This window comes from Scyliorhinus canicula, chromosome 4 (assembly GCF_902713615.1).
Source record: "Scyliorhinus canicula chromosome 4, sScyCan1.1, whole genome shotgun sequence".
NCBI classification, from domain to species: Eukaryota; Metazoa; Chordata; class Chondrichthyes; order Carcharhiniformes; family Scyliorhinidae; genus Scyliorhinus; species Scyliorhinus canicula.
This window is the reverse complement of record NC_052149.1, coordinates 127,159,597-127,172,368: the sequence shown is the minus strand read 5'-3', so window position 1 is coordinate 127,172,368 and position 12,772 is coordinate 127,159,597. Positions and strand designations below refer to the sequence as shown.

Genomic DNA, 12,772 nt, shown 5'->3' with positions numbered 1-12,772 from the left:
CTGCGCAGAGTGCAAACCGCACTTCTACCGCCCCGAGCGCGCACACCTGATCAAAGCACCCCGCCCCTTCGAGCGTCTCAGCATTGACTTCAAGGGGCCCCTTCCCTCTAGCAACTGCAACATCTACTTCCTGGCGGTAATCGACGAATACTCCCGCTTCCCCTTTGCCATTCCCTGCCCCGACATGACCACATCGACCGTCATTAAGGCCCTCCTCTCCATCTTCTCCCTGTTCGGCTACCCCGCGTACATACATAGCGATTGGGGGTCCTCATTTATGAACAACGAGCTGCGTCAATTCCTGCTCAACAGGGGCATTGCCTCTCGCAGGACAACCACTATAACCCCCGGGGTAACGGACAGGTCGAGCGGGAGAATGGTACCATCTGGAAGACCATACTACTGGCCCTCCGGTCCAGAGATCTCCCTATTTCCCGATGGCAAGAGGTGATCCCCGATGCCCTACATTCTATCCGCTCCCTCCTCTGTACTGCAACAAATCAGACACCTCATGAACGTCTTCTTGTTTTCCCCAGGAGGTCGTCCTCCGGATCCTCTCTCCCAACGTGGCTGGCCGCCCCCGGACCCATCTTGCTCCGGAAGCATGTGCGGGTGCACAAGTCCGACCCGTTGGTGGAACAAGTCCAGTTACTCCACGCTAACCCGCAGTATGCGTATATGGAGTACCCCGACGGTCGGCAGGGCATGGTCTCCTTCCGGGACCTTGCACCCGCCGGCGGGCGGCCCCCCCCCCCCCCCCACAGACCCCCCCCCCTGTTCTTTTTCTCCCAGCGCCCCACCCAGGCCACCCCTCCCCCATCCATGGCGTCTCCACCACCAGCCCGGGTTACGGAGACAGTTCAAGGACCATCGCTCCCGGACTCCAGGACATCAGCTGAACCGCCACCATCGGCTGAACCAGCGTCACCAACTCCACTGCGGCGGTCTGCCAGGACGTCACGGGCAACGAAAAGGCTGATCGAGTCCATTTAACTTTCAACACCACCATGGACCTTGTGTGGACAGTATACACTGTTGTTAAATGTCTGGGCCAGTGGGAAGCCAAGGATACATTTTTTTTCCTTCTCTCATTACTGCTCATACCACCAGTTCTCCCCCACCAGCTCTCGTTGACACCCCCCCCCCCCCCCCACCCTCCGGCTTCTTTCTCCGCAAGGGGTGAATGTGGTGGTATGATAAGCATAGCTGCCTGCCATTGGTGCAGAACACCGGCTTACCATTGGCCCTAGTCGGTCATGTGCTTCTCGATTGATTGGTTGATACCAGTCATGTGACGGCTCCCCGATTGGTTGAGAGGCTGAGTTAACCCTGCTTCCAGGGCGGGGTATAAATACCCAGTACTCCCGGCGGTCGTCCTTATACTGTCATCGACCGCAGGGCTAACATCTAGCTGATTAAAGCCATACTTTTGTACAGCAACTCGTCTCGCGTTCAATTGAGGAAATGTTCACAGACTCGCTGGCTAAGGGCACACTGCCACCCACGCTAGCACAGGCCTCAATCTCGTTGATACCTATGAAAGACAAAGACCCAATGGAATGTGGGTCATACAGACCAATCTCACTACTGAACGCAGATGCCAAAATACTGGCCAAGATTCCAGCCAAAAGGCTAGAAGACTGCGTGCTAGAGGTGGTAGCAGAGGACCAGACGGGCTTTGTCAAAGGCAGACAGCTTACTTCCAACATTAGGCGCCTGCTGAACGTGATAATGACCCCATCTGGGGAGAGAACACAAGAGGTGATTGTCTCCCCAGACGCAGAAAAGGCCTTCAACAGAGTCGAATGGAAATACCTCATGGAGGTACTGGAGCGGTTTGGGCTTGGAACAGGATTCATCTCCTGGGTAAAACTCCTATATAGCGCTCCCATGGCGAGCGTACGGACAAACAACACCAACTCCCGATACTTCCAGCTGCACAGGGGCATCAGACAAGGATGCCCACTGTCCCCGTTGCTGTTCGCACTAGCGATCGAGCCACTAGCAATTGCGCTCAGAGCAACAAAAAGCTGGAGGGGGATCCGAAGGGGAGGCAGAGAGCACAGAGTCTCACTCTATGCAGATGACTTGCTCCTCTACATCTCGGACCCACAAAGCAGCATGGACAGAATCATCGCGCTCCTGAAAGAGTTTGGTGCCTTCTTGGGCTACAAACTCAACATGAGCAAAAGCGAGATCTTCCCAGTACACCCACAAATGAGGGGGGGGGGGGGGGGGGGCAGCACTAAAGGGGCTGCTGTTTAAACAAGCCCGACACAAATTCCGCTACCTGGGGGATCCAAATAGCCCATGACTGGAAAGGGATCCACAAATGGAACCTCACCAGCCTGACGGAGGAAGTAAGAAAGGACCTGCAAAGATGAAACACACTCCCGCTCTCCCTCGCGGGGAGAGTCCAGATGATCAAAATGAATGTACTGCCCAGGTTTCTCTTCCTATTCAGATCCATCCCGATCTACATCCCCAAGGCCTTTTTCAACGCACTAGACAAACTAATCATGGCATTCGTATGGGGGCCTACAATTCTACCACTAGGCAGCGACGGCCGAGCACGTAAGGGGATGGATCAAGGAGCCAGAAGCCGAGTGGGTGCGTGCGGAGGCAGCCTCCTGCATGGGGACCTCCCTCCGGTCCCTCGCCACGGCAGCACTCCCGCAGCCCGGTGGTGATAGTCACTCTCCAATCCTGGAACCAACTACGGCAGTAATTTGGCCTGACCAAAATGTTGGGTAAAGCTCACGCCAGGGCTGACTGACGCCACCTTCAAAAGTTGGGGACAGGACAGAGAGACACTGACAGTCAGGGACCTATACACGGATGGCAGGATCGCAACACTGGGCGAACTGACAGAGATGTTCCAGCTGGCCGGGGGAACGAGCTAAGCTACCTGCAACTAAAGAACTTCCTACGAAAGGAGACAACGACATACCCACAACCACCACGACAGACACTACTGGAAGACCTACTGGACGCAAGCATACTAGATTTGATCTCATTATTTTTTCCCATTTATTTATTTCTAAATTTTTCCAATTAAGGGGCAATTTAGCGTGGCCAATCCACCTACCCTGCACATCTTTGGGTTGTGGGGTGAGACCCATGCAGACACGGGGAGAATGTGCAAACTCCACACGGACAGTGATCCGGGGCCGGGATTCAAACCCGGCTCCTCAGCGTCGTGAGGCAGCAGTGCTAACCACTGTGCCACCGTGCTGCCCCAGGTCTCTTTATTTGATAAAAGATACTGTGTTAGAAACAGATCAGCAAAGATTTACGCGACTCATTCCTGGGATGACGGGTCGATCTTTGGAAGAAATTTTGGCCAGTTTGGCCAGAAGGAAGTCTGAACCACTGGAGTTCAGAAGAATGAGAGGTGATCTTATTGAAATATAAGATCCTGAGGGGACTGAGAAAGTGGATACCAGGAGGTTGTTCCCTCTTCTGGGACAGAGATAAGTAGACAGACGGACAAAGAGAGAAATAAAATGAGGGAGAAGGAAAGTGGGAGAGAGCAAATAGTGAGAGAGACAGGAGGAACAAGACAGAGAGACAGATAGAGAGAGTGAGAGAGAGCAGAGACTGAGGGATACTGAGGGAGTGAGTGAGAGAGAAGAAGAGGAAGTGAAGGTGCTGACGTGGTGTCTCTGCCTCATACCATTTACATACTGAGGAACGGGCAGTCAGACTCTCACAGGCTGCAGCTTTATAAAGCAGAGCCCAGTGAAGGGAGAGTTTATCAGTAACCAGGCACAGGGACAGGAGCAGACACCATGATTTCAGCCATCCAGCTGATCTGGCCTCTGGCATTCTGCATCGCAGGTACAAATCTCTCTCCTTCCACCTTGAATATTTTCCTGCTCTCCATTTCAATCCAATTCTACTGATTTGTGATTGAAGGGAAAATGCTGAAAGCAGAGGAACAGTCAGTGTCTCCAACAATATCTCATTGTACAGGCTCTTTCTGTGACAGTTCTTACTTCACTCTGTTTCTCTATTACCCCTCAGGTATCAGTGGAGACATCATCATGACCCAGTCTCCCACGGTGCTGTCATTGAGCCTGGGCCAGACCGCAACCATCACCTGTACGGCCATCACGTACTCTGGCAGCTCCATTGCTTGGTATCAGCAGCGGGAAGGTCAGAAACCCACTCTGCTGATTTACAGCACATCAAGCAGATTCACAGGAACATCGGTCCGATTCACTGGCAGTGGATCTGGAATACAATACACCCTGACAATCTGCAATGTACAGGATGAGGATGTCGCTGATTATTACTGTCAGCAGTACAGCAGCTACCCCCTACACAGTGATACAGAGCCTTACAAAAACCTCAATACACACAGCCCCACTTCCTGTACTGACACATCCCACAGTTTTAGACAACATATAATAAACACAAGAAAGGAAACTGTACAAATTATTCTCACTGTCCACTATACACTCCAGTCCCTGTGGTGTCCACAGCTCACTGAAGGCCTCAAGCTTCTCTCTTACTCTCCATGTCCAAATATGAAGAGCAGCTGAAAGATTTATCATCTAAACTTAGAATTCTCAACTCTCCCAACAAAACACAGAGACATTGAGAGAAACAGAGAGAGATAAAGAGTGAGAGAGAAAGACAGTAGTGAGTGAGAGACAGAGAGAGACAGAGAGAGGGTGAGAGTGAGTGAGTGAAGCAGAGAGCAGAGGTTTTTGTACAGCCCCTGCACTGGAAGCTGTCAGTGTGGCTTACGTTCGGTAACGGAACCAAGCTCAGACTGAGTAAGTAAACCCCAATCCTCCGTTATTTACCCTTTCAATACTGAAACTTTCTCAAACACAAATGCTGAATAGTTGAAGGTGTTAGTGGGGAACTGCAGTGAATGAAATGGTTCATTGAAGAACACTGTGCAGAACAGGGTGCCCAGCTGTATTTCTTTAGTTCCATTCCCCCCTTTAAGCAGCAAGATATAAGTAAGCAGCTTTTACCCACCGTGTGGAGGAGATCTGGACGTTTGCAGACTGTGTTCACATTCCTGGACCATGGAGTGAAATCACTCACTAGACTCCTGTCAGTCTGCGTGTGACAGACACGGGCAGAGTTTGATGTGAGCTCTGGCTCCCTGTCACACTCTCTGATATAACTGATCACAGCAGCAGCAGCAGCACAGTGAGACACCGAGGTCCCACTTCCCCCAGCTTTAACTCTGCTCTCTCCACTCCCTGCTTATCTCTTAGCAAAGTTCTGATGACAAACAGGTCCAGCAGGGCTCACAATCCAGTGGCTTCAGTGTTCCAGGCTTTTGGGGAGACTCTCAGTTACTTTCTCTTTGGGTCGAGTTCAGTCCGATATTCCTGATGCAATATTCCTGAAAATCCCTGGAGATATTTTTATTGTTTGATGTGATGTGTGATCTCTGGCTGGGCCAGCATTTATTGCCCATCCCTAATTGCCCTTGAACTGAGTGTCTTGCTCGGCCATTCCAGAGGACATTTCAGAGTCAAAACATTACTGCGGATCTGGAGTCACTTGTAGGCTGGACAAGGTCACGATGGCAGGTTCCCACTTCAGACCCACACATCCCATAAATTAACTTTTAAAAATGGCCCAATCTCCACTTTCCTGTCGGTCCCCATAACCCTTGACCCTCGTCAATCAGAAATCTGTCGAACTCAGCCTGGAATATATTCAATGCCCCAGCATGCACTGCTCTCTGGGAAAGAGAAATCCAAAAACTAACGACCCTCTCAGAGAAGAAATTCCTCCTCATCTCCACCTTAAACGGAGATCCCTTATTTTTAAACTGTGTCCACTAATTCTAGATTTCCCTTTTCAGACTCTGTATCCTCCTCACAACTTGCTTTCCGACCTATCATTTTATCATCAGCAAATTTAGCCACAATACTCTCATTGCCTTCATCCAGCTCATTAATATAGATTGGAGAGTTAAAACCCCAAACAACAGCCATCTTCCTTTGTGCTGGGTATGACTCCAACCAGCGGAGAGTTTCCCTTCTGATTCCCATCAACTCCAATTTTGCTCGGGCTTGTTGATGACCAACTCGGTCAAATGCTGCCTCGATGTCAAGGGAAGTTACTCTGGCCTCACCGCTGGAGTTCTGCTCTTTTGTCCATGTTTGAACCAAGGCGATAATGAGGTCAGGAGCTGAGTGACCCTGGCAGATCCTTAACTGAGTGTCAATGAGCAGGTCATTGCTGAGTAAGTGTTGAGAGCACTGTTGAAACAACACCCATCATTTTGCTGATGATTGAGAGTTGACTGATGGGACAGTAATTGTCCGGATTGGATTTGTCCAGCTTCTTGTGGACTGGAGATCCCTGGGTAATTTTCCCCATTGTTGGGTCGATGCCAGTTTTGTATCTAAACTGGGGCAGCTTGGCTGGGGGTGTGAGCTGGACACAAGACCGCCAGAAATAGGGGCCGGATTTGTCCTGTTGTTGCGATTGAATTTTCCCGCCAGCAGCACAGCCAGTGGGTTTCACAGCGGTGTGGGGTGGTTGCTATGGCAAATCCCATTGACAATAGGTGGGAAGATAGAATCCAGCCGCCAGTGAATGGAACATGGCCAGGAATCATGCGGCTGGTGAACTGGACGTTCCCGCACAGGACGTTCCCGCCTACTCCACCATTCACAAATGTTTAATCAACATTCCAAAATGATTCAACCAGTTTAACATCAAACCTTTACCTCCTTACACTGAAACAATTTGAAATCTCCAGTCTCTGTGATTCACTTTAATCGACAGCAGTGCCTCCCCTGCCCGTGGGATTCACGGCCATGTGGGGTGGCTTCCATAGGAAATTCCATTGACAAGCGGCAGGAGTCATTAATCCCTGTGCCGATGAATAGTGAGCTGCGAAGGAACACTCGGCTGGAACACGGAGAATCCAGCCCAATTTGTCACTTTCCCTTGGATTCCATCAGCTTTTCATTTTCACACATGTCTGTCATTGGAAACTTGTCAAAATCCTTGGAAAACCCATGTTGTCAACATCAAACTCACTCCCGTCATCAACCCTCCTCGTTCCCTCCTCAACAGATTACATTTGTAAAAACAGAGTCAGTTCTCAGTGGGTTTGTACAGCCGCCTGTATCGACGGGAACCTCCCCCCCCGCCTGTATTGGCGGGACCCCCCCCCCCCCGCCTGTACCGGCGGGAACCTCCCCCCCGCCCCCCCCGCCTGTATTGGCGGGAACCACCCCCCCGCCTGTATCGGCGGGAACCTCCCCCCCCCCCCGCCTTTATTGGCGGGAACCCCCCCCCGCCTGTATCGGCGGAACCCCACCCCCGCCTGTATCGACGGGAACCCCCCCCCGCCTGTATCGATGGGAACCTCCCCCCCGCCTGTATCGGCGGGAACCCCCCCCGCCTGTATCGATGGGAACCTCCCCCCCCCCGCCTGTATCGACGGGAACCTCCCCCCCGCCTGTATCGATGGGAACCTCCCCCCCGCCTGTATCGACGGGAACCCCCCCCCGCCTGTATCGATGGGAACCTCCCCCCCGCCTGTATCGGCGGGAACCCCCCCCCCCGCCTGTATCGACGGGAACCTCCCCCCCCCCCGCCTGTATCGACGGGAACCCCCCCCCGCCTGTATCGATGGGAACCTCCCCCCCGCCTGTATCGGGGGAAACCCCCCCCCCCGCCTGTATCGGCGGGAACCTCCCCCCCGCCTGTATCGATGGGAACCTCCCCCCCGCCTGTATCGGCGGGAACCCCCCCCCGCCTGTATCGACGGGAACCTCCCCCCCCCGCCTGTATCGACGGGAACCTCCCCCCCGCCTGTATCGGCGGGAACCTCCCCCCCCCGCCTGTATCGGGGGAAACCCCCCCCCCGCCTGTATCGGCGGGAACCTCCCCCCCGCCTGTATCGGCGGGAACCTCCCACCCTGCCTGTATCGGCGGGAACCTCCCCCTCCCCCCGCCTGTATCGACGGGAACCTCCCTCCCCCGCCTGTATCGGCGGAAACCCCCCCCCCCCCCCGCCTGTATCGGCGGAAACCCCCCCCGCCTGTATCGGTGGGAAACTCCCCCCCCCGCCTGTATCGGCGGGAACCTCCCCCCCCCCGCCTGTATCGACGGGAACCTCCCCCCCCCCCCGCCTGTATCGGCAGAAACCCCCCCCGCCTGTATCGGCGGAACCCCCCCCCGCCTGTATCGGCGGGAAGCCCCCCCCCGCCTGTATCGGCGGGAAGCCCCCCCCCGCCTGTATCGGCGGGAACCCCCCCCCCGCCTGTATCGGCGGAAACCCCCCCCCCCCCGCTTGTATCGGCGGGAACCCCCCCCCCCCCGCCTGTATCGACGGGAACCCCCCCCCCCCCCCCACCGCCTGTATCGACGGGAACCTTCCCCCCGCCTGTTTCGGCGGGAACCCCCCCCCCCGCCTGTATTGGCGGGAACCTCCCCCCCCCCGCCTGTATCGGCGGGAACCCCCCCCCGCCTGTATTGGTGGGAACCCCCCCGCCTGTATTGGCGGGAACCTCCCCCCCCCGCCTGTATTGGCGGGACCCTCCCCCCCCCCGCCTGTATCGGCGGGAACCCCCCCCCCCCGCCTGTATTGGTGGGAACCCCCCCCCCCCGCCTGTATTGGTGGGAACCCCCCCCCCCCGCCTGTATTGGTGGGAACCCCCCCCCCCCCGCCTGTATTGGTGGGAACCTCCCCCCCCGCCTGTATTGGTGGGAACCCCCCCGCCTGTATTGGCGGGAACCTCCCCCCCCCGCCTGTATCGGCGGGAACCCCCCCCGCCTGTATCGGCGGGAACCCCCCCCGCCTGTATTGGTGGGAACCCCCCCCCCCGCCTGTATTGGTGGGAACCCCCCCCCGCCTGTATCGGCGGGAACCCCCCCCCCGCCTGTATCGGCGGGAACCCCCCCCCGCCTGTATCGGCGGGAACCCCCCCCCCCCCGCCTGTATCGGCAGGAACCCCCCCCCCTATCGAACGCACTCTGTTTTTGTGCCCCGGCATTTCCTGCACTGAGGAGATTCACAGCACAAAGAGAAAAATGGCACCCCAATATACTGACACCCCCCCCCCCCCCCAACGTCTGGACCCCCCCGCCATGCCCCAAATCACCTGTTGTGGGGTCCTTTAGCTCTGCCCATAACCCACCTTATATGGGCAGGGAAGACCCCAGGCTAGTACACGAAAACTCCAGTTTGACGCCGTGGTGCTGCCAGCCGACATTCTGGCTGTTTCCCTGCCAGCCTGGCAGTGCCATCTGGGCATCTTTGCAGAGCCCGGGTAACAGACTGGCAGTGCCAAGGTGCCTGGGTGACATCATCAGTGCCAGGGTGCCACCCTGCCCAGAGGCTGACCACCCGGAGGTCTCCGATCGCCTTGGAGACCGCCTCAAGTGCCTTTGGGCCTGGTCCTCATTTGTGGGAGCAGTGCTAAACGGCACCCGGCTAGGGTACCCTCGCGAGGCCAGTAGGTGTCGGGTGCCGGTTCGATCCGGTATCAGCAAAGTGAAGTGAGGATCCTGGAAGAGGCCTCTCCTGGGATCTACCAGCCATGCCCTGTCCCATCCCGATTCCAGCGCAGCCAGTAAATCACTCCCTCAGCCTCTCCCTTCACCCCTTGGTAAACAATGGTACAACATGATCAGTCTTCCAGTCCAATGACACCGCGCCTATATTCAGAAACTATTGGAAAATAATGGTCAGAGCCTCCGCTATTTCTTCCCTAAGCAGCCTGGGACACATTTCACCCGGGCCTGGGGGTATCTCCACTTTCAAAGATTCATTAGTTATCCTGTCACAATGTCCCTCACTATTGCTTTGTGTGAACATATTTGTTCTGAACTCGCTCTGTCTCCAGCTTGAATATCCTCCCCCTGCTCTGACACTGTTTTACCATCAAGTCGCTGTTTCCTGACCATCTTGGCAAGTCTCAGTTTAGTAAAACTGGCGTTTCCCCAATTTGAAACTTTTACTCTTGGTCTATCTTTACCCTTTTCCATAACTAATCTAAATCTAATTGAATTATGATCACTATTACCCAAATACTCTCTCATTGATACACCTTCCACCTGCCCAGATTCAATCCACAAAACTGTCCAAAACTGTCCGTTCACTTGTTGGTATTGTTTCGTACTGGTGAGAAAGGTTGCTCAAAATGGATTGTCTGAATTCTGCAACATCTAGACACTGACTTGATCCCTGTTAATAATAATAATAATCTTTCTTAGTGTCACAAGTAGGCTTACATTAACACTACAATGAAAACACTGTGAAAAGCCCCTAGTTGCCACACTCCGGCGCCTGTTTGGGTACACAGAGGGAGAATTCAGAATGTCGCATTCACCTAACAGCATGTTTTTCTGGACGTGTGGGAGGAAACTGGAGTGCCTGGAGGAACCCACGCACACACAGGGAGAACGTACAGACGCTGCCCTGATAGTGACCCAAACCAGGAATCGAACCGGAGAACCTGGTGCTGTGAAGCAACAGTGCTAACCACGGTGCTACCGTATTTGGAAAGATTAAATCCTTTACCATGGCAGCAAATAAAATTTCTTCTCTTCTCTTTCAGGCCATGAGAATTCACAACCCACACTCACCCTGCTGCCCCCCTCCCCGGAGGAGGTCAAGACCAAGGGCACTGCCACCCTGGTGTGCCTTGCCAATCACTTCTATCCCGATGAGCTGGTGGTGGAGTGGAAGAAGGATGGTGCAGCCATTTCGGACGGGGTTCAGACCAGCAACTACCTGCGAGCTTCGGACAACACCTACAGTGTCAGCAGCCTGCTGACCCTCTCTGGCTCTGCCTGGGAGTCCAACGCCAGCTTCTCCTGTGCCCTCACCCACGTGAGCCTCTCCTCTGCCCTCAGCAAGAGCATCAGGAGATCAGAATGTGCGTAGAGTGTTAGAGACAGTCCACAGAGGAGACACAACTTTAAATAGAACAGGGGTGAGCTGGGAGGGCAAAGGTCATTGTCAGCACTGAATTACAACTCTCTTCCTTCTCGGGAGTGGGTCTGAGACACGTCTGAGGGTCAGGGGTTAAGGCCTGTTTTGGGATAGTGTAGAGCAGGGGTGGGCAAACTAAGGACCGCGGGCCGCATGCGGCCCGCCAAAGGTCTTTATGCGGCCCACCAAGATCAAGTCATAAAAAAAAAGGTTAATTGGGGGGGGGGGGGGGGGGGGTGGGGGGAGAGGAGGGGGGGGGGGGTGGGAGGCGGAGGCGGGGGGGCTGTTGGGTTACTGGTATAGGGTGGATATGTTGACTTGAGTAGGGGGATCATTGCTCGGCACAACATCGAAGGCCGAAGGGCCTGTTCTGTGCTGTACTATATTATTTTAAATATTAATTATTTTACTTAATATACTATGCGGCCCTTTAAAATTGTGAATTTCTGAATGTGGCCCTTGCACGGAAAAGATTGCCCACCCCTGGTGTAGAGGGATATTTACTCTGTAACTAACCCCGTGCTGTACCTGCCCTGGGAGAGTTTGATGGGACAGTGCAGACTCGTGATTCCAAGTAAAACCTCTCTAAGATGCTGAAGTCTGCCAGCTGTACCAAAATAACGTGACCCCTGAAGTTTCTGCTTCAGGAAACCAGACCTCCTTCCTGCTCACCCTGCAGTTACAATTTAAGGTTCAGTCACTTTTCAATGAGACATGAGAAAAAACCTCCATTCTCCCTGTGAATTTCTCCAGCTTCCTCTGGCTGGGCTGTTTATTGAAGTCTTTTTTCTGGCAATGTAAATCTGTAAAAGGTAATAAACATTAAGAATATTCAGTCTGTGTCTTGTGTGTGCTTTGGAAATGTCCCTCCTCCCCATCAGCTGATTGGCTGCATTTCAGCAAGTGATTGTCATGATTGGCGGTTGGCCTGTCAATCAATGACATATCAGCAGAAGATTGGATTCAAAGATATTTATCAATCATTTAAAAATGATCAGTTTTATCTGGAATCCCTCCCTTCCACTAGCCCGTCTGGACAAACTTCCTCTAATTCTCAACCCAACACTAAGGGCAATTTTGAACACTAAGGGCAATTTATCATGGCCAATCCACCTAACCTGCACATCTTTGGACTGTGGGAGGAAACCGGAGCACACGGAGGCAACCCACGCACACACGGGGAGAATGTGCAGACTCCGCACAGACAGTGAACCAAGCCGGGAATCGAACCTGGGACCCTGGAGCTGTGAAGCAACTGTGCTACCACCATGCTACCGTGCTGCCCCTGATTTACTGCAGCGACTGATTTACTCAACCTCACCCTCGCCTCCACGTTTGATATCCGAGTCCCCAATAAAACCATTCCTCTCTCTCACCCTGACTGTTCCCCCTGCTACGGCCTCATATCCACTCACTTAATCCAAGTGACGCAGACTTGAAAGGATGTGGTGGAGAACTGGTTTATCCATCCACTGTCAGATCCGGCTGGACCACTTCAAACATTCCCGGCTCCTACTCCCATCTGCTAAAACTGTTCACTATTCCAGGATCATCCTGGAATGTAAAGATAATCCCGGCTTCTTTTCTCAACTGCAGACCATCTTCTTAAACCCCTCTCCCCTGTCCCCTCCACCCTCACCTCCAACAACAAGTGGGAGGAGCTCATTGACGTCTTTGTCACTAAGATTGAGACGATCCAATCAGCTGCCTCGGCCACGTCCCTCCCTTCCACTAGGCCGTCTGGACAAACTTCCTCCAATTCTCTCCCCTGCCCGGGCCCTGAACTCACATCTTTCTCTAGTTTCTCTCCTATCTCCCCTCATGTCCTTTCTGAGC

At 53.9% G+C, this 12,772-nt stretch overlaps 1 gene segment (V, D, J or C); it reads left to right on the top strand.

Moving 5' to 3' along the window:
* Positions 1 to 3,634: 3,634 nt before the first annotated feature.
* Positions 3,635 to 11,097, top strand: LOC119964986. The segment is given in 4 exon segments: positions 3,635 to 3,840; positions 4,027 to 4,322; positions 4,751 to 4,784; positions 10,560 to 11,097. Coding segments are annotated over 4 exon segments (708 nt in total).
* The last annotated feature ends 1,675 nt before the right edge of the window (positions 11,098 to 12,772 follow it).